A 26,234-nucleotide genomic window follows, 5' to 3' on the forward strand; every position below is an offset into this window, starting at 1 on the left:
ATCGCAAAATACGGTAATCCGTTGTTCACTCTTTTGACGTCACGTCATAACAAGTATCGTTGGGCGATGTTAAAATGACGCCATAAAACAAAATAGTGCCTCGTTAAAATGACATTTATTATGAAAACATGTGGCTTTTAAGTGATCTTTCCAGTAATGTATATAATAAAAGGGTTATTAGTACTGCGTTTTGATACGGAATGTCGTCTTCGACTCTCGTGGATTTTTGCAGATTTTGATTTCGCAAGGTTTGTGTATGATATGTATAAGAAAATGCAAAATGAGTGTCGGAGTATTGTTTAGTTGGAAAATTAATATCCCCTTATGGCCTCTAAAAGTCTACACCTATGAGATGAAAACATGTTTTGAGGTCAGCTGGAAAAATGAGGGTAGGTCGGGTAACCGCATTCTCCTTCATCAAAGGTTTAATAATAATAATAATAATAGAGTGGTACGCAAAGCATCTTATCTCTGGTGTACGAAAATTGGTAACCGAAAAAATCACATTTGATTTTGTTACAAATTTGACTCACTTCCTGGCTTTGAGTCATGACAAGTCTTCTTTTTTATTGACTCATATTCATGCACAACATGAAAGCATGAGGTCTTTGATAAAAACAATACAATTCAGAGGCTCAAATGAGTATTCTACGATTGTGTCTTGGCCATATCAATATTTATACTATGTATAAATGGCCAAAGTCAAGGTGCCGATTTGCCACTAAAATTTGAAAAAAATGATAAGATATAACAAACATTCACGTTTATCAACTATTAAAAGACCAGATAGTCCCGTTTCACAAAATTAAGACTGAATATAGCACGTGGATCATTGGATTCAGACATTGACATTGTTTACGTTTATAATATGGGATAAGTACAATGAGAGAGTCACAATTTCAAAATTATTTATGCAAACTGTCTTAAAGCTGCACTGTTACAGATTGAAGGTTTTTATTTTTTGTCTTAGAACAAGCCATTTTTTTGCAAAAATCCATGGAAACCAGTTATATAACACTGCTGACAAAAAAATTAGATCGTAGATTTTTATATTTAAGTTAAAAAATGATGTTTTATGCATTTTTCTTAAACCGTTAGAACGGTTAAAGCCATAAAACATTAATTTTCGAACGGAAATATATCAATCTACGATCTATTTTTTTTTTGTCAGCAATCATATATCATTGGTTTGCTGATATTTACGCAAAAAATTGCACTTTCCAAGACAAAAAAACTAAGAAGTTGTAAAAATGGTATATCTGTGAGAGAGCAGCTTTAAATAAATAAGAATATTAATGTTTGAACGAATTTGTTTAAGAACAGCAGAGACCATTTTACCCAAATTCACAAATACCTTTTAATGAGTTATGTTAACAACTGTTGTCTGTAAAATTATGGTTATTTTATATAAGGCTTTGTGAACGCATTTTTCCCTAGGAAAGATCAAAATAAACTCGTACGAATACATAAAACGTTGTGGGATATATCCAGCTGTCAGGTATATGACATTTAATGATTTTTGACATATCTTACCCTGGGCAAATGGCAATTAATTTCTTGACTCTTTAATTGCGAGGACATAATCATGCCCCCATAAAAAAAAACACTCGTTTATTTGTCAAAAATGTCAAAATGGTATTTAGCCTTTTTACGGAAAACCGAATTGTTTTTACGTAGCAAATTGATAATGTTCATGGAAAATGATAAGTTGAGACGCAGCAGGCATTACAGTTGAACTCCGTTGGCTCGAACTCCCATGGACCGTCAAAAAACATCGAGCCTCGGAAAATTCGAGCCAAGAGGGAATTCTTATATTCAGTATAAAAATGGGCTCTTAACATTTAGTTCGAACCAACGATGAATTCGAGCCAAAAAAGTTCGAGCCAACGCGGTTTGACTGCAATTTAATTATAATATCAGACATTGCCCAGTTACGGCAGATTTCTGCAAATGAATCTCACATAATGTATCGGAGCATTGTTCAAATTAGCTGGTCAATTGAGTGTGTCTTAGAGGATAATATTTGATGTTTATGTTTTTACGTAATATATCTTATATAATTAATAGTAGTTTTCAATCTCATCTACAAATGCAGTTCGGGAAGTTTATGCAGAATATTCATCACGTTCTGTATCATTGTATGCTTAATATAGTTTGTGTTAAAATAGTAGTGTGTAACCTCTACTGCATTTGGCGTTGGGTTTATTTTGCAGAACTCACCTTCGTCCACTTTTGATTATATGGTGTTAAAAACCGAACTACTCGCAGAATTACTTCCCTTACAGTTATCACTGCCACCATGAAAATCACGTGACCAAGAATGGATATCACGTGATTCATAGATAAAGATTTTAAATTATCACTGAATTTTATTTTTAACCTCAATACACCTTGAATTATTGAAATGATATAAAACGATCCGAAATCAGAGAAAATAAACCATTTTAAAAACAAAAGAGGTGATATAGCTTAACTCCATATTCTGCTTGTCAGGGGAAATCACTGCGTATCACTGCGTATGGGCTTGCTTGTTAATTGTACAATCAAAACGATAACTCCGTGTTTAATTACGGATACAACACAGTAAACAATCATTCGGAACTTCTCGGCCATTTTAATCGAAAAAAACCTCGGGTGTACATGGACGGTTTACATACTCAGAAATCAGTATGTTTAAGTCCGCTGCAAGTAGATCGCGTAGTAATTTAATTTAACAGTTAAACTTCATGACTCAACTCTTGGGCATCTTAACTATGTTTGCAATGATACCTTCTCTGGCAATCAATTTAAACTTAGATCAATAAACACTACATTTAGTAAATTATATCATTCAAAATTTTACGAACTACTTCTACTGATGTACCGGCATACATCCGAGGTTGCTTTCGATAAAAATGGCTGAGGAACTCCGCATGTGTAAATAATCAGTTGCATGTAGCAGTACCTGCAGATTGCGTTAGGGAAGTTTCGGCAGATCTTTCCTTCACAAGCTTCCTGGCCACAGGGAGTAAGCGGCTCGTTCTGTGAACACTCGCGTTGCCATGGTGCCACGGGTGCCTTACCGGATGATTTGACGATCGGGCCTGGCATGTCTAAAAATGCTGCGAAAAAGAAGAATATTAACGAATTATTAAAGATGCACCCTTATTCCGGAAAAAATGTTTACCACAATTAATACAATTGGTTTAATATACAAAACAAGATGAATACATGTCGAAATCAATGCTCTTTATGAAGGATACCAAGTTTAAGATGTAAGAAAGGTGTAAAAAAACACGGTATTTCTACCCTTTTAGACGATAGTAGTTCGCATTAAATCTTTTAGCACTCACCAATCATTTAATATTTTTGCGTATATATCTATTAAATTAACAGTTACAATCTTGTTAGAAGTTAATATTTTCCAGAAATACATTATTTAGAAAGTTGTTAAAGCTACAAATGTATATATGTTATATATGTGATAGTTTTGTTTTTGAAAGAGATTGTCACTTTAATCACTTGACTCAGTCGGGCATCAATTTATTTTATTACATATGAAACCTTTTCTAATGCTTTTCATAACGTTATGTTGGTAGTTGTATGCACTCTGGTGTTTTGAATAGGTTGTGGCAGTTATTTTCTTACCCATTTTCGTTATAGAGCCAAACACTCTATTTATAATCAATAAAATAAATTAGGAAGAGTATATAAAATCAAATCGGTTTTTATGTCTATTTAAGATTGAATAATTTCGTGACTTTTCTCATAAGTTAACAAATTTTGAGGACAGTTTATAATTATTAAGGAAGGGAACTCTTTCTCAAATTAGATATACATTTTACATTTGTCTTCGTTCTTCCTGAGCGCAATAATTATTCTTATATTGCCTGGAACAATATCTGTATAGCATTCAAAACACCTCGTCTCGGCCCATACACACTAGGTGTACATTAAATTAGACTTCAATTTTCTACACAGCATATTATTGCCACTTCAAACCACAATTAAAATAAGAATACGAACATATTGAAGCGATTGCCCTTTTCGCATTTGTTACTGCGTAGTTCCACCATAGTATGCACAGAAATTGATTTGGAAAAATATCCATTTCAGAAAACTTCAAAGTGCGATTAAAATGTTTTGAATAAGGACATTAAACATCAATATTAAAGTACATGTATAACAATAACCATCTAGTAATTAAGCTGTCAAGAAATCGTTTTTTTGTGTATTTTCTTCACAAAAAAATTAATTTAAGGTATTCTAGACAAATGTGTGTCCGTTCCGGGTAGAAAAATTCGACCCTTGGGCACGCTGCGTGTCCGGTAACGAGGCTTGCCCTCGGGTCGGATTTTTTTCTATCCGTACCGGGAACACATGACAGATATTATTAAGCTTACACATCCCAGAAAACTATCACGTTTAGAATGTGGAAATATGTTGCTCCCTCGAAGAGGCATCTACACTATGTATGTTCTAAATGAGCTATGTACGTCAGACGCGTAGCTGCCTTTACGCGGGAACGCGGCTGAATCCACATGCTTCTGACAAAAAAAAAAAACACGCCACAATTGCAGTTAACGTACTTGACTACATGATCCTAAAACTGCCCATTTTCCAGTACTAAATAAATGCAGAGAATGCACCAGATTGCACCATGATTTTCAGAGGGGGCATGCCCCCGTACCCCCTTGCACATTTATGAATCCACATAAATAGAGGGCTAGCTACGCCACTGTACGTACCTCCTGTTTCACAATCTACTGCCATATCGTCAAGGTACCAGGCAGGTGCGCAAACATTGCAATTGTTGGTTCTGGAATGTGAATAAACAAAGTTACGATTACGTAATCTTTTCATTACGACATTACTGGTCCAAGCGCATACGTATACAAATATGACCGGAACGGTGTTTTAATACATTTCGTGAATAAGTTGAACTTAATTTACACATTTTGATAAAGAAAACTACAAATACGATACCAACATTGAAAGTTAATTATTAATCATGTTTTATATGGAATTTAAATGCAGATAACATTGAGTGTACTTTCAGTTTCCTTTTATGCGTTATGTTGCTGGCCTTAAAGCTGCACTCTCACAGATTGAACGTTTTGACATCCTTTTTAATTTTTGTCTTGGAACGAGCCAATTTTTGCGAAAATCCATGGAAGGCAGTTATATAAGGCTGATATAATTGATCGCAGATTTTTATATTTAAGTTCAAAAATTGATGTTTTATGCATTTTTCTTAAACCGTTCGTAACGGTTTAAGCCATAAAACACTAATTTTCGAAAGGAAAAATGAAAATCTGCGATCTGATCTTTTGTCAGCAAACTTATATCATTGGTTTGCAGATATTTACGCAAAAATTTGCTCTTTCCAAGACAAAAAAAAATAAACAGTTGTAAAAATGGTATATCTGTGAGAGTGCAGTTTAACTGCATTCTGCACAGCTAGAGGCCCAATTTCTCAAAAATTCTTAAGCTTAGCAGTTTTAAGTAGCTTATTTCAATAAGTCAAAATAATACTTTCATTAATTTTGGAATTATGAAAAATGGATTATTGTGATTGAAATAAGATAATGCCTATCTAAATATATATTATTGTTCTTTTACATGTTCATATACAACATTATTATTCAATTTTTGTCCTCAAAGTAAATATTGGAATTGCTTGATGAGAGTAAAATAGAGCTGTGAACTGTATGATTTGAAAATGTAGTATCAAGTAGGTACAAATATAAAAAAGTTTGAGTACATTAACCACACACACACATATTCACTTTTTATTTTGTCACGGTAACATATCGTTACAACAGACATGTAATAACATAAACAGGCAATTGGGTAAACAACATGACGGAAAATAACAATTGAGGCAATTTTACCACCGGGTACAGTGACAAATCGCTAACAGACATGATTAAGGAAATCAATGTAATACAAAGTTGTACAGCTTAAAATTTGGCATGTATACTCACAGATCTGTTGCCGATATAACTAATTATATAGACTGAGGATGTTAGAATTGTGCAAAATCAAGTAATTATAGTTAAGGGATGCTAGGTGGGGGAGTAAAAAGCTTGACATAGAATTTTGACAAATTTTAACCCATATCAGATACTTTTCAAAAAGTCCTTGATTTCTCGTCAATAAGAGGAAAACGCCCCATACCTGCAGACTGCTCTAGGCACTGCCGGGCAAGTCCTCCCAAGACAGACTGAGATGTCACACTTTGTAGGTACACACGTTTCACGCACCACTGTGTCAATGGGAAGTCGCTCAACTGAAACAGATATAGCACACAATGAACATATTTATAATTACAGGCTAATTGTAGGATACATTTATCTTCTTGAAATGTCAAAAACGACATCATATTTGCATGATGCATGTATAAGATGTTACTGTTACAGAATAGAATACACTAATTGTCTTACCATCATTAAATTTCGGGCACTTAACCCAAGCATCCTTCAGAAAATATTCCGCCTTGCATTCCCCACAGTTGCTTTGGCGACACTTTGCGTTCTGAAATATTATGTTTAAAGATTCACTCCTATTTCCAAATAAGATTTACCAAAATTAGTACAATTGTTTAAATATACTAAAAGAGATGAATAAATGTCGAAAACAATGTTTCTTATGAAGGATATCAAGTTTAATTAAAAAAGATGCCCAAAATACGTTATTTCTACCTTATGAGACGATAGCAGATCACAGTAAATCTTTTCGCACTCACCAATCATTTAATATTTTTGCGTTTTCAGCTATTAAATACACGGATAAAATGTCGTTATCAGTAATAGGTATTTCCCATAATTGCATTATTTAGTAAGTAGTTAAGGTAAATTTATGTTTGTTATATATGTGTATATGTTGATTTTGAATAAGAGTGTCACCTTAAGTTATTATATTATATAAAAAAAACAAGATAGGATAAGATAAAAACAAACTATTAAAATTTGTACTCCACACAGCAGCTTTATCAACATTTTGCATTGTGAACAGTTACAAAAAATAAGTAGTACATGTATATGGAATTGTTAATAAGAGATGACAGGGTAACACTCGCCTCAGCTGTGTAAGCAGCGGCAACGAAAGTGCTTACTATGACATAAATCTTACATAGTTTATAATAGAAGTTCAAATACAATATAAACGGACCAAACACAGATATATTCATTTTTGTCCAAAGTCCAATGTCGTATGTTAAATTTACTTCACACAGCTTCACTTTGTTCCAGACCTCTAGACAAAATCAATTAAAAAAATAAGACATGCAATTTTGCCAAACATCCGATAGGGGTCTAACTGATGGCTCTGTATCAGAGAATATTACCATTTAACCATTACGACAAGTTGTCATTTTTGTAGGAGAACGTTCAAGAGAACGACCAAACGCAGCTATAAGAATCCTATAAAAATGATACCGGACAAGAACATAAAAAGGGGGTGAAAGCTCTAAAGCTCTCAGTTACATTAAATCAGGATGCAGTAGAACCTTTCCTCTTTCATTACTCGAAATTTCAAAAAGGTATTTTTATTTAGTCAAAACGTACCTGGATGCCATATAGTCAAAACGTACATAGAAGTTGTTTTAGTGAAAACGTTCCTTGAAGCGTATACATGTAGTTATAACGTATCTTGAAGTCGTTTGGTCAACACGTACATTGAAGTTTATAAGTGAAAACGTACCTTGAAGTCATTTAGTCTAAACGTACCTTGAAGTCCGGGTGCTTACAGGGCCATTTGCAGGAGTCAACTAAACATTGAACCACCCTTTCCCCGTTCGGACATACTAGAAACGATACATGTAGACCATAATTATAAACCATACATTCCATATTGTATAGACGCCACTGTAGACCATATATACAGATAGGCCATTTAACCAATATATATATAATGTTAGCCGGTCTAATTTTAGAAGGAAAAATGCAAACTAGTGTGATAAGCTCGATGTAGGTGGCATCGCAAGCGTCGTGGTTGTCGTCGTTTCCGGTGTTGCGATTGATAACCTTAATTACATACCAGCTGTTTTGGACACTGTTTAACTTAAATTTAAAATAAAGGGCGAAGGTGTCCATCTCCCACTCACCTAACAGTTCAATGGTTCGATTCCCCCAACTAAGGACAAATTATCTTGGTCTTGAAAAAGAACATATTACAGTATTAGTTTTTACCAGGCGTAATTTAGGGTAATTTATAGTTCAGAGACCGTATCTTTAAATTTGAGCTTAAACACAAAAGTACATTATCAAATATGAACGTACATTTGGGGTCTATCCCGACATTGCAGTTTGCCTTCTCTCCTGACTTCGAATACCAAACCATCTTGCAGCCATTACACTCGGTCCTCTCCATTCTGGATGTGAAATATGGGGATAATATAGATCGGAAGCACTAGAAAGGGTACAAGCATATACACAGACTATACAACATGACTTATCATGGGTGTAAACCATAACGATGTTATTTAAAGTGATATACTGACTGAAATCTACAAAACATTACATTTTCAAACAATGTATTTGAACGCTGTAAGAATATACATGTACTTAGTTTATCCAAAGTCATAATTTGTACACTGATTATTCCCGCTTATTTTTTGTTAACATCATATAATAATTTACTTATTATCTGTAAATTATACTTTCATATTGACCAAAATATCCTTACTGACCTTGACGATAGCCAAGGTCAATAGAGCTTTTGCGGTCAATATGAACTGTATATTTTACAATTAATAAGTAAATAACATTATTACATTATACCGCACGATATATTATGATGTCATATGCTAAACTGTGTACGGTCTTTAAACAGACTTGTCAATATGGAGTTCTTAAAGTTAATTTTCCAGCACCATTATAACGTAACTGTTTCCGGTCTGTAAAATGACAGGTCATTGTTGCGTTTTATTTTGACTAGGATTTTCGTCCAATCATGGACGTTGTATTTAAAGATAACGTAATAATACTGCCTATTTTCTCAACTAGCAAAGAGGCAAAAACTACGCCTACAATAAAGACAAGTATTCCGGGCGAAACCTAAATTGTACGGGTCTTATTATTTTTCGAACTGGCTTCATATCACCTACAAGCATCATATCAATAGTTTTTCGTTACATGATTTAAAAATATTCTTATAAAATTATTTTTTATGCACTTGAAAAAAAAATGAACAACAGCGAATGTTCTGAGTATCATTAATATAACGAATGGTAGACGGTACTTTAATTGTTAACAACTACTTATTAAAGTCAAGATTAACAATGGCTTTTGTCATTTACTTATAATTAAATAATAATAATCATCAATCATATATGATCTTTCAAACTGTTTATAATTTATATACGCTTTTTTGTTCCTTTATTTACAAACAACATCATTGAAATGCAAAATAATTATCAATTATTTAAATAGAGATTCAGAGATTCAAAGATTCAAAGATTCAGAGATTCAGAGATTCAGAGATTCAGAGATTCAGAGGTTAGGAGATTCAGAGATTCAGAGGTTCAGAGATTCAGAGGTTCAGAGATTTAGAGATTCAGAGGTTCAGAGATTCACAGATTCAGAGGTTCAGAGATTCAGAGGTTCAGAGGTTCAGAGATTTAGAGATTCAGAGGTTCAGAGATTCAGAGGTTCAGAGATTCAGAGATTCAGAGGTTCAGAGATTCAGAGGTTCAGAGATTTAGAGATTCAGAGGTTCAGAGATTCAGAGATTCAGAGTTTCAGAGATTCAGAGGTTCAGAGATTCAGTGTTTCAGAGATTCAGAGATTCATTGATTCAATGATTCAGAGATTCAGAGATTCAGAGATTCAGAGGTTCAACTTATATATTAAGTGACTTGAACACAAAGTGTTCCTCATTACGTGATAGATATAATACATTCAACAAATATGTTGATGATACTTGGAAGATGGATAGATTTTTGCAAGTAGTTGCATTCATATTATTTAGCCCAGACCAACGTTAAATGCAAAAATGTGAAATCTTAATGGAGGGCCTTTCGGAAATAACAAATATTTTATGACTTAATTACAAACAAAAAAACAAGTTACATAAGCAAAGTTCATCATCATCTTCAATTAATTTCCATCTTTTGTGAATACATCACATGTCAAATAGCCCTTGTGTATTTATAGCTGGAAATAACAACAAAAAAGCATTCCGTTCTGCCCACGCCATTTTTATCAAGGCCAGACGGTCGTATTTCCATCTATTTTATGATGTTTACAAAGAAACGACTATCTTTTCCTTAAGTAAAATGTGCAAATAAAACAAATTTATTCAGTGATAAAGATCACATTAACTACGATTAGCATATGTCACCTTGACATGTCAACACCCTCACACCTGACCAGACGTTATGGTATCACCCTTTCTGGATAGAAATGCAATACTGTTTGCATTCTCAACTTAAAGGCCAAATTAAATCCTCCTATAAGTGACCCCACCCCTCCCCCCATAAAAACAACAACAACAAAACAAAAACAAAAAACAAATTCAAAAAACAACCGTGTATTGTACACAATGTCTGTGTATTGATGATAATCTAAATGCCTAATTGTCTTATCAGATCTCCGATCTGAATATCCTGTTGTGCAGTTTTGGTGGTTTTATGATAGAAATGGTCCCTTTATGGCCCTGAGCCAATAAACAAATACACAGGAAATTTGCCCCTACTGTGACCTCAGTGGAATTAGCAGGAGATGCACAGCAGGGGATTATCATGCCAAACATTCCTTAAACTAGGCATTTAAACTAGACCTTTAACTTAATTTGATACAACTCGAATTAACACATCTCACCTCCGTTCTGTGCATGAATCAACCCAACATGCTAATAGCAAATACAATGTCAAACAGTTATAAGAGAAAAAACAACATTATAATGGATTATCGGAAAACTAATAACAAGTTAGCTAGCCTTGACAAGCTTGATTGATATGAGTATTTGCTTTAATCCCTCGCCACCCCACATCCTTCACCCCATCCCGCCCCTCTGAGAACGGGTTTAAGGAAACAGTTATCGGGACGTTACTTGAGGAGGTTGATCAAACGCAGTTCTCAGACCCTTAAAATAGTTTTATGTCATAAAAAAACTTCAACTACATGTGATTCTACATATACACCGTAAATAAGCCAGCAGGATCAGTAATCATATAAACTTATACCTGTATTCTGTTAAAGGCACACAATGGAGAATGATGCTAATTTGTTTTTCATTTTCAATGTATTATCATGTTTTACGTATTCAACTACAACTATTTAAAACAACAACAACAAACAAACAAGATAATGCATTAAAAAATAAAACTAACATCATCCTTCATTGATTTTTTTTAAGCTCGTTGTTGTATACACATTTATCATTTATGAAACACGACTCCTTTCAAACGAAAACATTGGGGGAAATTGTTTTGTAACAGTGTAAGATCATACTATAGTTCACCCTATTGAGCGCTTGAGCTAAACTGAACGATTGGCACTGCAACAATAAATACATATCAAATTGATATTCTTTTATTCTACTTTTGAATCTCATTAAATCATAACAACATGTGGTCATAGAAGGGCGACCATGTTCACGTGACTTACTTGCATGTTGCATCCGGGTCACCGGGACATTTCCCGCCAAACTTACACGAGTTGATTAGACACGAAATCCAGTATTTGCCAGGAAAACATGCATCAACTACAAAAAAGAAATACGCATAAATTAAGCACACCGGAACTAGTTTATCCAATGTAAATCCTTAGTGAACACGTGTTTTACCGGCGGCATCTAATCATTTATTGATAAGGCCCAAAAAAAATGATCTGGTTAGGGTTACATCCTTTTCAAAAAAATGTAAGGTTGATAAACCTTTTGATTTATTGTTGTTCTTTTATAAGGCTTTATTATAAAAATGTTATTTCATCATTGGAGAACGGGCCCCGGTTTCTCGAAACTTCTTAAGCTTAACAGGCTTAAGTAGCTTATTTCAAATAGCTCAAATCCATACTTAAATTGAACTTAAATGAAAGGAAATTGGTTTAATGTGATAATCGTCAATTTAATTTTATCTAAACTATAAAAATTCTTAAAGAAGTTAATATTATGCAAATTATTAAAAAACAAAAATAGAGAGCTTATCTTAATCCTGTTATAAGGGACTTAAGAAGTTTCGAGAAATTGGGCCCAGTATTCAAGTAATATTCCGTATAAAGCGTTCAAGGTTTTAAACTACATATCAAAACACACTAAAAAATAATATATATATATTCATTTTTATTTCGAATTGACTATAAAAACGGTGTTGGCGGTGCCTTTTTCGTAGGTATGGTCGGGTAACCAAATGTATCTTTCTAGGCTTAACGCTATTTTTATGCGTGTGTTGTCAGGGGTCATGATTACGAACAGTCTAGACTCAGACTCAAACAAGCCCTTTGATCAAATTACAAAAAAGCATCTTTATTTTTATTCGTTTAACCAAATTTTTTTTTTGAATTATTGAACTATTTCAAATAGTAATAAAATCAGATTTTTTTATCATCAAAACTCATCTAGAGTGAAAGTAACAATGAAATGAAGATTTGCAAGTTTGACACTTGGGTCTGAACTCAGACTTTTGAGTGATCTTAATCATGGGCACTGGCTGTGGTATATAAGTCTTGTTTTTTCATTCCGTCTCTTTTGACCCGTGTGCCTCTAATATATTCGCTGCGCTCCACTCCCTTAGAATACTTATTCAGGAAGAAATGACTTACAAGTCTAGTTTAATCCTTCCATAAGTGTCCCCCCCACAAAAAAAACAAAACAAAACTGTGTATAGTACACAACCTCTGTTTATTGATATTAATCTACTTGCCTTGATCCCTCTTATCAGATCTCTGATCTGAGAATTCTGCTGTGCAGTTTTAGACGTTGTATTATAAATTGGAGCCATAAAACAAATACACAGGAAATTCGCGCCTACTGTGACATCAGTGCAATTAGCAGAAGATGCACAGCAGGGGATTGTCATGCCAAACATTCCTTAAACAAGCTTTTAATAAACTCAAACCTATACGTGAAACCTGTAAAAGCCAGCAGAGCGTTCTCTCAGTATTTGCAATACCTAATCAAAATACGAGCATGGTTAGGGTTCGTTTGTGGTCTGTTCGCGGTGATTGCATTTGTGTTTATGATTTTTACCCGTTTGTATCTTTGTCATTCGCGACTGGGCCATTTCCTTAACGAGGTTATTTTTTGTTTACTTGGTTTGTTCCTGGGGTTTGCAAACTTCCAAGCAAACAATTTAGTATTTAAACCAATCAAACACTGAAATTAACGGGAAGAACTTTTCCATCATGTGAAATGGTTAAAATATTTCTTCTTACAAAACGTATCAAATGATGTACGGTTCGAACAACACATGTTGCAAAAACTATTGTTGCGGTTTTGCATAAACATCTAATCGAACATCAATCTTGTCCAACTGTTTTTAGTGATTATTCAACAAATGCAAATCACGTTGTTTGACGTAGGAGGAACAAACATACATTCTCATTGCAAGTTTTACAAAGAAGGATTAATCAGAAAAATCTAGAACATTGTTTTACGGGCAATATAGATATAATTATTTGTTTTTAGCCTGCTACCTCAACCCCTCATTTCCTTGTTTCATAGTCCTTCACTCGTTGCAAAGCAATTTGCATCATTCCTATCCTATTTTTGATATTAAAAACAAAATTCAAACGCATCACATTTTAAAGGGACTAGACACCAGATGGTCGCACAATCAGACAATACACTATTTCCTCAAGACAATCCTAGAACTATTAATAAGAGCTAGTATGAGGCCAATAATACATCACTTTACATGACCAAATTAACATATCGTCGCTGTCCCAGCTGAGTTTACCCGTTTAAAAACAGTGCATAATGGTTTCCCAGTATATAGTGGGTATATATAGAATGATTTCTTTTTTTCTTACAAATATATCATCTGTTGTCAAGTCTCTTCAATGCACCTTTTTCATCATTTAATAAAATAGACAGTGTCATGTTAGAAAATTCAGATGCTTCATTTTCTAACCGCAAACCAAATAATTTTAAATGCCTTTTTGTTGTCAGTAAACTCACGTTTAAAGGGTGTATTTTAAAATACCTTTGTTTTACATAATTGCAGTAAACCCACGTTTTAAAAGTTGTGTATTTTAAATTAGCTCGTTGTTACATAAATGCGGTAAACCCACGTGTTTAATCGTTATGTACCTGCAGCTTGTTCAAAGATGTATCGTTCTTAATGTCGGCCAAACAGAGAAACAAATACATAATAGTACATCGTGATATGTTTAATGTTCAGGATGCGTTTACGACTGCATCCCGCTGTTAACATTTTAGCAGGCGCCTTGTACCGGTACTGATTACGAACTATTTTTTTTATGACATTTCTGTATTTTTTGGGGTTTACTTAAAGCTGCACTCTAACAGATTAACCCTTTTTACAACTTTTTTTTTATTTTTCTGTCTTGGAATGAGCCAAATGTTGCGTAAATACCTACAAACCAGTGATATAAGACTGCTGGCGATACACAAATCAGCTATTTTTCATATAAACATTCGTTTTTAAAAGAACAAATGCTCAATTGCAGTAGATGCTACAAATATTAAACGTAATGAATTATTATTTAAAATGTAAATAGAAGTATTGATCTTTTTTCTTATGAACGCAACAGGGCAAGCGAGCAATTGAACAAGAAGCGCTAGCGAGCTTAATGGAATTTGCCCGTGTGACCTACTGCGTTCATACGACATAAGTGCCAGAAAAATGCGATCAATCCTTAAATAACACTCCCAATTGGACTGAGAGTGTTCATGTGATACATGACCGTTAGTAGACGCAAAAACGGCTAACATCTATTTAAATCTCGACATCATATCCACTGATCTTGAATAAAGATGTCCTTTGATAATTTCGACGAAGCAATACGTCTAATTTTGGCCAAGGTATGTGCGCAGCGCTTATAAAATGATTATGTAACTGAGTTGCAGCCGGGTTTAATAATTTTAGTTATGATGCAGGTTAGTAACAATATATGCTGTGTGCGGTTACCTATTTCAAGAAGGAAAATAAATGTTTTCTATTCATATGTTCATTGAATTAACGAAATGAGAATGGCCTTTCATATCAACTTTTTCTATTCTATGAAAAATGAAAATAATTAACGCAATTTGTCTATGAGTTTGTTTGTTAACTTCTTCAAATAATAATGTAAAGCAACTCACGCCTGGTTTGAGATCTGATGGATGATAACTGATACCTGAGGGCAATAAATATTATTATCTGGTGCAATACCTCCGGATTGGGGAGGTCACGGCTTAAATGCTTAGTTTAAGCCTTATTATATTCCCCCACCCCCTGAGTATCCTGCTGTGCAGTTCTGGATGTTTTTTATCGAAATAGTCGAGGCATTTATTATTTTATTTTTTTAAATAAAAGTAATATTATTATAACAATAGCTTAAGATAAGAATAACAATGATGTTATATATAATAGCCAATTTATATTATTTACCCAGGGTGCTTCACAATTTGGATATAACAATAGTGATCATGCATTTAAAATGGATTAATATATAAATGTTATATAACTATTTAAAAACTTATCACTCTTATTTGCTTGTTATTTATTTCTAATCAGTTAAATTAATAAATACATTAGCTATGCATATTGCTTATAGCGTTAGTGAGACAATGAGAAAACCTACTCTAACCTAGCCAGTATACAAATATACAGGAATAATGCCTCTACTGTGACACCAGTGTAAATAAACAAGAGATGCACAGCAGCGGATACTCATGCCAAACATTCCTGAAAGGCCTAGTTAAATCCTTCTATAAGTGGCTATAAAAAAATAAAAAATAAAAAATAAAATAAAAAATAATTACAAACAATAACAAAAAACGTGTATTGTACACAACCTCTGTTTATTGATCTTAATCTAATTGCCTAATTGTCTTTTCAGATCTACGATCTGAATATCCTGCTGTGCTGTTTTGGAGGTCTTATTATAGAAATGGACCCAAAATGGCCCTGGGCCAATAAACTAATAAACAGGAAATACGGCCCTACTGTGACATCAGTGCAATAAGCAGGAGATGCCAAAATTACTTAAACTAGGTATTTAAACTACATGTAGGTCGATAAGGATGGTGCTGTATAACCAACGGAGTCACGTTCGTAAATTCTGGAAAATTAATTAACCGTTTTACGCCACAGATTTATAGTTGATTCTATTGGTTTAATTAGTCTAATGACGTTTATTTGTGGTGATATGAACGTGATAGTGTTGAAACGTAATTAATAAATAGCTGATCTATCGGCCTACTTCATGCCGAAATATTTGTTCACATTTTTTTATAGTTAATCGCTAAAATGAATAGTCAGAATGAATAATCCCCAGTATCAATTAAAATATTTAGAAACAAAAAAACATCAAAGAATGGCTTAGCGAGTATAGTTTGAAGAAGTCTGTGTGAGTTTATTCTTCCATTTTTTTTTCCAAATTTATCAACATGCTTTTTACTTCGGTGAAATTGTTCGTAGGTCAAATGTTAATTTATGAGATTGCAATGATATTGTACTCCAACCATTATTTTCGGTGTTCAACACGGCCTGTGAAATTTGTTTGTGGTCACCAAGTCAGACAATGGGTTTTCATCCGGGAACTCCGGGAGTGGGTTTTCATCCGGTAACTCCGGGTTCACCAAAACAATCCACAAAAACACACTCTAGAGTAACGATGCTAACAAGAGTGGTCAAGATAATTTGTTTCACAATTGTTACAAAATACAAATTTAAGGCCCAGTTTAATCCTTCTTTCAGGGACCCCCCATCCCCCCAAACCGTGTAATGTACACAACTTCTGTTTATTGATCTTAATCTAATTGTCTAATTGGCATATCAGATCTCCGATCTGAATATCCTGATGTGCAGTTTTGGAGGTTTTATTATAGAAATGGACCCTAAATGGCCCTGATACAATAAGCAAATACACAGGAAATTGGCCCCTACTGTGACACCAGTGCAATTAGCAAGAAATGCACAGCAAGGGATTGTCATGCCAAACATTCCTTAAACTAGGCCCTGAAGTTTTAACAGACACAATCATTGCAGCGGTGAATCAGCAGCACATCCTTTTCACATTTGCCCCTACCCCTGAACCGAATTTTAGATGGCTTAAAACGTTGCCAGGGGAAGGGGATGCTTGACACAATTTTAGGTGATGGTTTTTAGAAAATTTTGTTGTCTAATATTGACATTACATGTAAATTTGGACGAGTTTAGGAGGGGTGCGTGCCGAGGGCACCCCAACTTAAACCGCAAGCGAGTTGACATATTTTGCGTGAGGCGGTTATTGTTTACATTTATTTTATGTATATTAGACACTTTCCCCGCTGCCATAGTTGGCTTAGATGGGGTGCATTTTCAGCTAACATGTGAAGACTTTTAGTATGTACTTACATTAAAAAATGGTTTGTTGCTGTGTTGCATCAAACCCATTATTTTGTAAGTACATACTAACCATATTTAGCAATAACATAATTTAAATTTTAACTTTTACATAACATAACATAACATAACAATTATTCAGCATTAAATGATATAACATTCACAGCCAAAATGCAAAACATACGAAATCAATCATATGAAACAAATCATCGTGAAGAGCAAAGACATAGAGAAGAATACTATATATGGTAGTTTCAAATTCTTAACCTAATAAGGTTCTCAATCGTTACAAAGATGCATGGTATAAATATTAACTAACATTGTGCATAGTTTTTCATATACATATACATACTATATTCATACATAGATTAATCAGATCATCAACAACAGAACAATGGAAATTTACTTACCATAACTGTACTTCCACGACAATGCCAATATGAACAAGTTCAGAAATAACTTAAATGCATCCATATTGCTTTGGTATAACGAGCGTCTATGTAATGTCTATGTGTGGCTGATATGTCAATTCTACATTGAATAAATAACTTATTATATATTATGCGTGATTTTTTGCCGATAGACCACAATGGTCGTTATGATTTTAACACTTTGTTCTTTTTTAAAACACTAAACCTCGTGATACAATTCCAATTGAAAAAATGCAGAAAAATTGTCAACTGCGTAAGAATTGCACCGTTTAGTCAAACTATTCGCTATAATATAAAAACAACTTTCAACTTCATTTCAAATAAATAAATAACTCCTCTCTGATAATCGTTTTATTTTAAACAATTTATGTCGACATAACCAGTTAAAACGTTGAAATCACGTTACGCTTGGCGTAATTAACATAATGTTACGTTGAACGGACGTTAAAACTACGTACGTTTAATAAAGATTGCATTCATTTACAACAGTATTGCTTAATCTTTGTTTTATTGTTGATGAGCATAGACGCTGGGTTAGTGACAGGCGATTTACAAGTATTTACGTTGTTAAATTAGACGTGCCATGGTACGTTGACGTAAATCGGACTTCTAACGTTTTCAACGTATCGCTGCTCATGACTGACGTACGATTAAGGATGCAGACTACTGTGGTTTTGTTTGTTTTGTTGCTGCTTAGCAAAGATCTTGATTGCGTGTACTGATTTAAAACATGTAATAAGCTTTTGTAAATACATGTTCGCCAGGGTCGTAGTTTAGGTAAAAATTTGGGACGGTTTCTGCACGACTTTAATGGAAGGCCTACCGATCTTAGTAGATTGTTAGTTCATATAGGCGCATATTTCCAACCGGTAAAAATATTTAACAGTACACCGACTGCCATATATTGAATATAAAACAATTTAATATATCCGGTGCCGTATTCATGAAACATGTTAAAGGCCTAGTTTAATCATTCTATAAGTGACCCCCCAAAAAAAACAAAAAAAAACAACAACAACAACAACAATAAAACAACAACAACAACAACAACAACAACAACAACAACAAAAACAACAACAACAAAACAACAAACAAACAAACCGTGTATAGTACACAACCTCTCTGTGTATTGATCTGAATCTGATTGCCTTGATCCCTCTTATCAGCTCCGAGCTGAATATCCTGCTGTGCAGTTTGGGAGGTTTTATCATAAAAATGAACCCTAAATGGCCCGGAGGTAATAAACGAATAAACAGGAAATTGGCCCCTTCCGTGGCATCAGTGCAATTAGCAAACATTCCTTAAACTGATTACTTATAGAAGGCTTAAAATCATTTCCAAACTAAATCGATTTCTTAGTGATACAAAAATTAGGAACGGACTTAAGATAAGCCATGACGTAAGAAGTTTTATGAATACCACCCCTGGCCCCAATTTCTATAAACTTTAAGTGACACTTTAATTTAAAATCAATACAAACACATGTAAAACAAACATAAATTTTGAGTGATCAACCTTTAACTAATTACTAAATAATACATTTATGGAAAATATTAATGACTATTAACAATATTATAACTTCGTATTTAATAGCTGAAAACGCAAAAAAAATATTAAATGAATGCTAAAATAGTTAATGCGATTTGCTATCTCTCGTAAGGTAGCAATATTGTATTTTCTGCTCATTTCTTTTAAATTTAGCTTGAACAAGAACAAGGTATCCATCATAAAAAACATTGTTTTCGGCATTTGTTCATCCATTTTGGTATATTAAAACAATTGTATTAAATATGTTAGACTTAGTTGGGTGTAAAAATGCATCGTTAAGCTTAACAGGCTTAAGTAGCTTATTTCAATTAGCCAAAATACATACTTAAGTATAATTTTGATAAATAAAAAATAATAATATGATAATCATGATGATAATTCCTATCTCAAGTCTAAAAACTCTTAAAGAACTTAGCATTACGCAATTTATTGAAAACCCAAAATAGAGCTTAGCTTAATCCTGTTATAAGGGACTTAAGGAGTTTCAAGAAATCGGGGCCAGGCTGTGCATTTTTATTCTTTCGAGTTTTCAGAATGAAAGTGAAGGCAGCGGCCTACACCGCCTATTCAAAGCTATGGCCCTACGCATGCGTACTGATTAAATGGATGGGCAATCTAATCATTTACTGTAGCCGTACTTAAAGTTTACGGTGACCGATATCCAGCAAGTCTTTTATTTCAATACGCCGTTGGTAATAATGGTAAAACTAGCTTAGTTGGCCACCTATTATAATAAGTTTATATATACATCTACGGCTCTGGCCAAGTTATATATCTGAATATTTCGGACATATGTAAATTTAATAAAGCGATATTTAAATATTCTATTCTATACATGAGACTGATCCAGAACATTCTTTTTATAAACACACAGACATATAAAAATATATATGCATTTTCCTTTCTTTGGCTAAGATGTTAAAAAGTCCCCTAGCTGCGTCTTATGAAGTGTTACTATTTTTAAGATCCGATGTACAATTATAAGCTTTCCATTTCATTACAATATCATTATAATGTTAAAAAGGAATGCCACGGGAAGCCATTGAATGTTGTCATGGAAATTATTGACCGAATATGCACCACAAATAAAGTAATGGGATTTAAGTGTGTGTCCTTTATTTCAATTTAAATATTAGTGAAAATGACCGATTTCTTAATGTTTCAAGTTCTTAGCATCTTTTTTTTCTTTTTTATTCCAATTTGTATCAGAACTATAGTAACTTGTATATCCTCTACACATTTACCCATCCCAATTGTTACCAACAAATTATGAGTCACCATGGGCAATGATTACAAACAGTTTTAAGTCCGGGTTCAGACTCAGGCTCAAAAAAGCACTTCCAGAAAATTACAATTAATCGTCTGTATTTCATTCGTTTAACAATAGTAAATGTCAGCTTCAAATCACAATGACATTCAGCATATTTTATCATGAATATTGACTTATTTTTATTTATTGGGGAAAGTAACAATTGCATCAATTTTTGTATTTTTCCACTTGAGTTTAAACTTAATCCCCCCCCCCCAAAAAAAAAACAAACAAAAAAAACAAAACAACAACAACAAAAAAACAAACAAACAAAAAAACACACACACACACAAAAAACTGTGTACAGTACAAAACCTCTATTTATTGATCTTAATCTACTTGCCTTGATCCCTCTTATCAGATCAGTGCTCTGAGTATCCTGCTGTGCAGTTTTGGAAGTTTTATTATAGAAATGGACCCTAAATGGCCCTGAGCCAATAAACAAATACACAGGAAATTGGCCCCTACTACGACATCAGTGCAATTAGCAGGAGATGCACAGCAGGGTATTAACATGCCAAACATTCAACAAACTAGGCCTTTAAAGTACCACTGCTGCAGTCTTTGTTTTAGTGAAATATCGATATATTCATCACCAATTTTTGAGCACCAAAAGCTATATTTCACGTTGACATAGTCACGAGTGGAATTTATAATTTTGGTTTCACGAGGTAAAGTAAAATATATTGTGATCTTACACTGAAAAAAATCTGTTCATTATTTAGAGGTTAATACATGGAGGTGCCGGGCCGTTGTGATTGATAATTGGCGCGAGTGTCATAAAACGGCTGAAGACGCAGTCGAAGAACGTTTTGAGCATCATAATTGGAATTCAACAAACATTAATATCTAAAATAGAAAAATATATTTAATTGTGCTTTGTTTCATTTCAGGTATAAAGCATTTTATAAGCTAAAATTCTTTAAAATAATAACATTAAAATTATATGACAAATGGAATTTAAACTTACTGTACATGGTTCGATGAATGATCTGCTGTTGAATTATTATAAAATGGTGCGAATACATGCATCTCTGAAGATATCCGTATTATTATTGTGCAGTGTAATCTTGGGAAACAAAACGTCTTTTATTGATTAGAAAAATACATTGATTCCATCAAAGAATCTATCATTAGCAAACTTTGTTAATATATTAAATACTAGGCTTTTCAATTAAAAACTGTTCAGTAATTATGTTACACTAGATACAAATCATTTTTATGTTATAAAGGTCAGGAAGTGACATGTTTACATTTACATGTTTAAGGATTTGATCAGGGCTGTAATATTGCCTCCTTATTGTTTGCTATGGTCATATTGTATGAATAATAACTATTATACAGTTATAGTGGTAGCTATGTCGGTTCACGGAGGTTCATTTTCAGCGTCGCAAATTCGCCCTGAATATAAATAAATAACCTTGGTGCGTGAAATCTATGTATGATAATAATATATGCCCTAAATAAAGCAAAAACAAACTCTTCACTAAACAATTTGCTTCACTAACCTACTTGAAAAAAAATAGGTGTGGAGTGAAAAATACGGTTTGGACGATTTTTACCACTATTGTGAAATGAACAAAGGAAATGCATGTAGGCGCATACATCTTACTGTCAACAATTCTAAAACCACACACTTTGTTTATGAACAGCTTAAGGTAATACATGAAGGCTTTTGAACGATGCGTCAATTTTGTGAAAACAACAAAACAGTTCACAATCCATCAAAACTGGCTTAAACGCCACATTGTTTTTCATTGAGTATCAATTTTCATCAATTATGTCTTAATTAATAAATGAAAATATTTTTAAATTTATAAATGCGAAGTCTGAGCGGACAAAATGAATATGAACAATCAATGTTAACATCACGTAATTCAATGAAATAAAACAACAACATTATAGCATTCACCTTTTAATATATATTTTAAGATTGATATATTTATTTTAATGGATGTTTCAATCACCGTTATTTTTTTATTTGTTTGTTGTTGTTTAATCTTTTTTTTTATTTTGGTTAGGGGAATAAACGGGGCCTAAAATGATTTCTCCCACCACAAATAAGTAGATCAAAAAATTTGGTAGCTGGAAATTCTTTTCTCCCATCTCAGATAAGTAGATCGGATGAATTGACCATGCTAGAATTTTTTATCTTGCCCAAAGGCAAACATAAAACAAGTACCCGTATGTAACTCCTTTTAATGGTCATCACACAAATACCTCCATTGTTGAAGACTGTCGTCTGAAGCATCAAAGAAACCTTGTCTTGTGGAAATTTTTAAAATCCAAATTAATTATATTTCGCTTCAAATGGCAACATAAAAACGTTTTCTCGCTACATTCAAGAAATAATGCTGCACTCTCATCAGAACTATCTTAAAAAAAGAAGATTTGACTATTTACATAATCTGAATCACTGCGCGCATTCTAAATATTACCACAAAACTAGGTTTCTATGATGCTACAGACGACACGTTGAATCATGTACGAGTTCTTGTACATGTTGTTGACATACATGCAAAAGTTACATAAATATCGTTTTTGAAATTGCACATTTAAACACTTTTTATGGTTTACTGATACTTGCAGAACACAATGTTCTTGTTATTTAAAACTATACACATATTTGGGTGGCGTAGTGCATACCTTGATGAAGTAGTGCATACCTTTATGACGTAGTGTACATCTTGATGACGTAGTGCAAACCTGGATGACGTATTGCATACCTGATATAGTGATAGTGTATACATATATGACGAAGTGCATACTTATATGACGCAGTGCATACATATATGACGTAGTGCATACATATATGACGAAGTGCATACATAAAATTAATGACGAAGTGCATACATATATGACGTAGCGCATGCATATATGACTAAGTGCGTACATAAATGACGAAGTGCATGCATATATGACGAAGTGCATACATAAATGACGTAGTGCATACATAGATGACAAAGTGCATACATATATGAAGAAGCGCATGCATATATGACGAATTGCATACTTTTAAGACGCAGCGCATACATATATGACGCAATGCATACAAATATGATGAAGTGCATACATAAATGACAAAGTGCATACATATATGACGTAGTGCATACATATATGACGTAGTGCATACATACATGACGTAGTGCATACATATATGACGCAGTGCATACATGGAATGCGTAATGCATGCATAAATGACGTCGAGTATTCCTTGATGACGTAGTGTTTACATGGATGACGTAGTGCATACCTTGATAACTTATTGTATATATGTATGACGTATGCATATACCTTGATGGCGTACTGCATAAATATTGCCAGCACGTACATGCGAATGTAGGACGAAATCCCCCCACCCCCGACAAAATCCCTCCCACTCATTTTTGTATAGGTGGATATAATCCCCCCATCATTTTTCAAGGCGGACATAATCCCACTCACCAATTTTACAAAACACCCATCAACAAGGTTAAGAAAAAAATATTTCCATTATTGATTTCCAATTTTGTTTATTTTATAACACATTTACACAGCATGTAATGAATATACAGTCATAACAGGTATTTAGTATGCATAATTACAGCTTATTATAATTTAGGAAATCTACATGTTTATTTAAAATATCCATGCAGCAGTTAATAGAACTAAAAAGAACCTTTTTGTCGTTTGTCTGCCTTGAAAAAAATGATGAGAGGGATTTTGTCCGCCCTTCCGTACATGTACCCATATAAGTAATGTTTTGCAGAAGACTTGGGGAAATATTGCCGCGCTTTCACGGTTGTCGAGTAACAATATAAACAGAAAATACCTTAAACAAGAAAAACAGATCGTAAAAATGCAGAAGGCTGGCGGAAACAATGTGTATCTTACAGTCATTACCTTAAAGCTGCACTCTCACAGATTTGCCATTTTTACAACTTTTTTTATTTTTTGTCTTGGAAAAAGCAATTATTTGCGTAAATATCCGCAAACCATTAATATAAGATTGCTGAGAAAAAATCAGATCGTAGATTTTCAAATTTCCGTTCGAATATTAATGTTTTATACCTAAACCGACTTACAGTTTTAAGAAAAATGCATAAAAGATCCATTTTTGAACTGAAATATAAAAATATGCGATCTTATGTTTTGTCAGCAGTCTTATTTAACTTGTTTCCATGGATTTTCGCAAAAAAATAGCTCGTTCAAAGACAAAAAATAAAAAAAAAGTTGTCAAAACGTTCAATCTGTGAGAGTGCAGCTTTAAAGACATACTATAATATATCACTACTTTCTGTATTAATATTGACGTTTTCCCGGTCATCGGTGTTTTGTTTTCTTATACGGTGGTCATACTAGAGATATAAAATATCAATCAAACCCACATTAATACGGAAATAATGTCCACAGTCAGATTTGATTGTCATATTATTGCCGAAAAAATGAACGAAAATACAAAAACACGCCTTTGATTAGCGCTAAGTAACTGTAAACGAATATTATCGTTATTTGGGGTTATATCCTCGACATTAATAAAGAATTGTCGGGGCTTGTTGGGCTTACTGTATAATTTTCAGAATTAATAAATATTATTATTTAGAAATATGAGTATTTTACACGGAATTTTACTTTTTGGACTTATAGGTAGGCATTACATAAATGAATACAATACAAATGATATATTTTGGTATATAGAATAAGAAATATATTAGAAAAAATATTAATTCCTAAATTAAATATTAAAAGATATGGATATTTCATGAAAAGCTCTAAAGTATATATCGATTTTTATATTTTAATTACGATCAATTTATTTTGTATTTATTACAGCAATAAATACTGCCAAATAAAACATACTGTGAAAACTCGTTCAACTAAACCCAACACATTCGAATTTTTTTTCGATATAACCGAAACATCGAGATAATGAAGTTCGATATAGCGAGTTTTGAGAGTAGTTTATTTACATTTTACAATAGCATATTGCTATTTTAATATAGCCTAAGGCGATGATTGCAATTGTGTTTGTTCAAAGTTAAGTAAAGAAGTAGATTAAACCTTTTGGTTTCAAACCTCGAGGTTCTGCTAATCCCTTCAGTTGAGCTTATATCTGTTTTAGATGCAAGTCAGGGCGGCCGTTTAAATAGCATATTTAAGTACTCATCTTAAATCTGTATGGACGTCACAAATGGCGACACACTGATATTTCTTATTTCATCAACTTTGTGGGGTTTTTTTTAGTATTGGCTTAAAGGCCTAGTTTAAGGAATGTTTGGCATGACAATCGCCTTCTGTGCATATCATGTGTCACAGTAGGGGCCAATTCCTGTGTATTTGTTTATTGGCCCAGGACCATTTAGGGTCCATTTTCTTAATAAAACCTCAAAAACTGCATAGCAGGTTACTCAGATCAGAGATCTGATAAGACAATTATGTAATTAGATTAAGATCAATACACAGAGGTTCTGTACTATACACGATTATGGGGGTG

At 33.4% G+C, this 26,234-nt stretch overlaps 1 protein-coding gene across 1 annotated transcript in view; it reads right to left on the reverse strand.

The window, feature by feature from the left end:
- LOC128222134 (uncharacterized) overlaps positions 1–18,306 on the reverse strand; it is a 32,038-nt gene extending 13,732 nt beyond the window's left edge. Inside the window, exons 1-8 of the mRNA XM_052931003.1 lie at positions 17,884–18,306; positions 11,592–11,688; positions 8,262–8,353; positions 7,710–7,786; positions 6,426–6,516; positions 6,160–6,271; positions 4,728–4,798; positions 2,945–3,101 (exon numbers count right to left, since the gene is read on the reverse strand). Coding sequence (XP_052786963.1) covers positions 2,945–3,101; positions 4,728–4,798; positions 6,160–6,271; positions 6,426–6,516; positions 7,710–7,786; positions 8,262–8,353; positions 11,592–11,688; positions 17,884–17,947 — 761 coding nt within the window. The 5' untranslated portion in view covers positions 17,948–18,306. The remainder of the gene's footprint in view (positions 1–2,944; positions 3,102–4,727; positions 4,799–6,159; positions 6,272–6,425; positions 6,517–7,709; positions 7,787–8,261; positions 8,354–11,591; positions 11,689–17,883) is intronic.
- Positions 18,307–26,234: the final 7,928 nt, after the last annotated feature.

This window comes from Mya arenaria, chromosome 16 (assembly GCF_026914265.1).
Source record: "Mya arenaria isolate MELC-2E11 chromosome 16, ASM2691426v1".
Taxonomy (NCBI): domain Eukaryota; kingdom Metazoa; phylum Mollusca; class Bivalvia; order Myida; family Myidae; genus Mya; species Mya arenaria.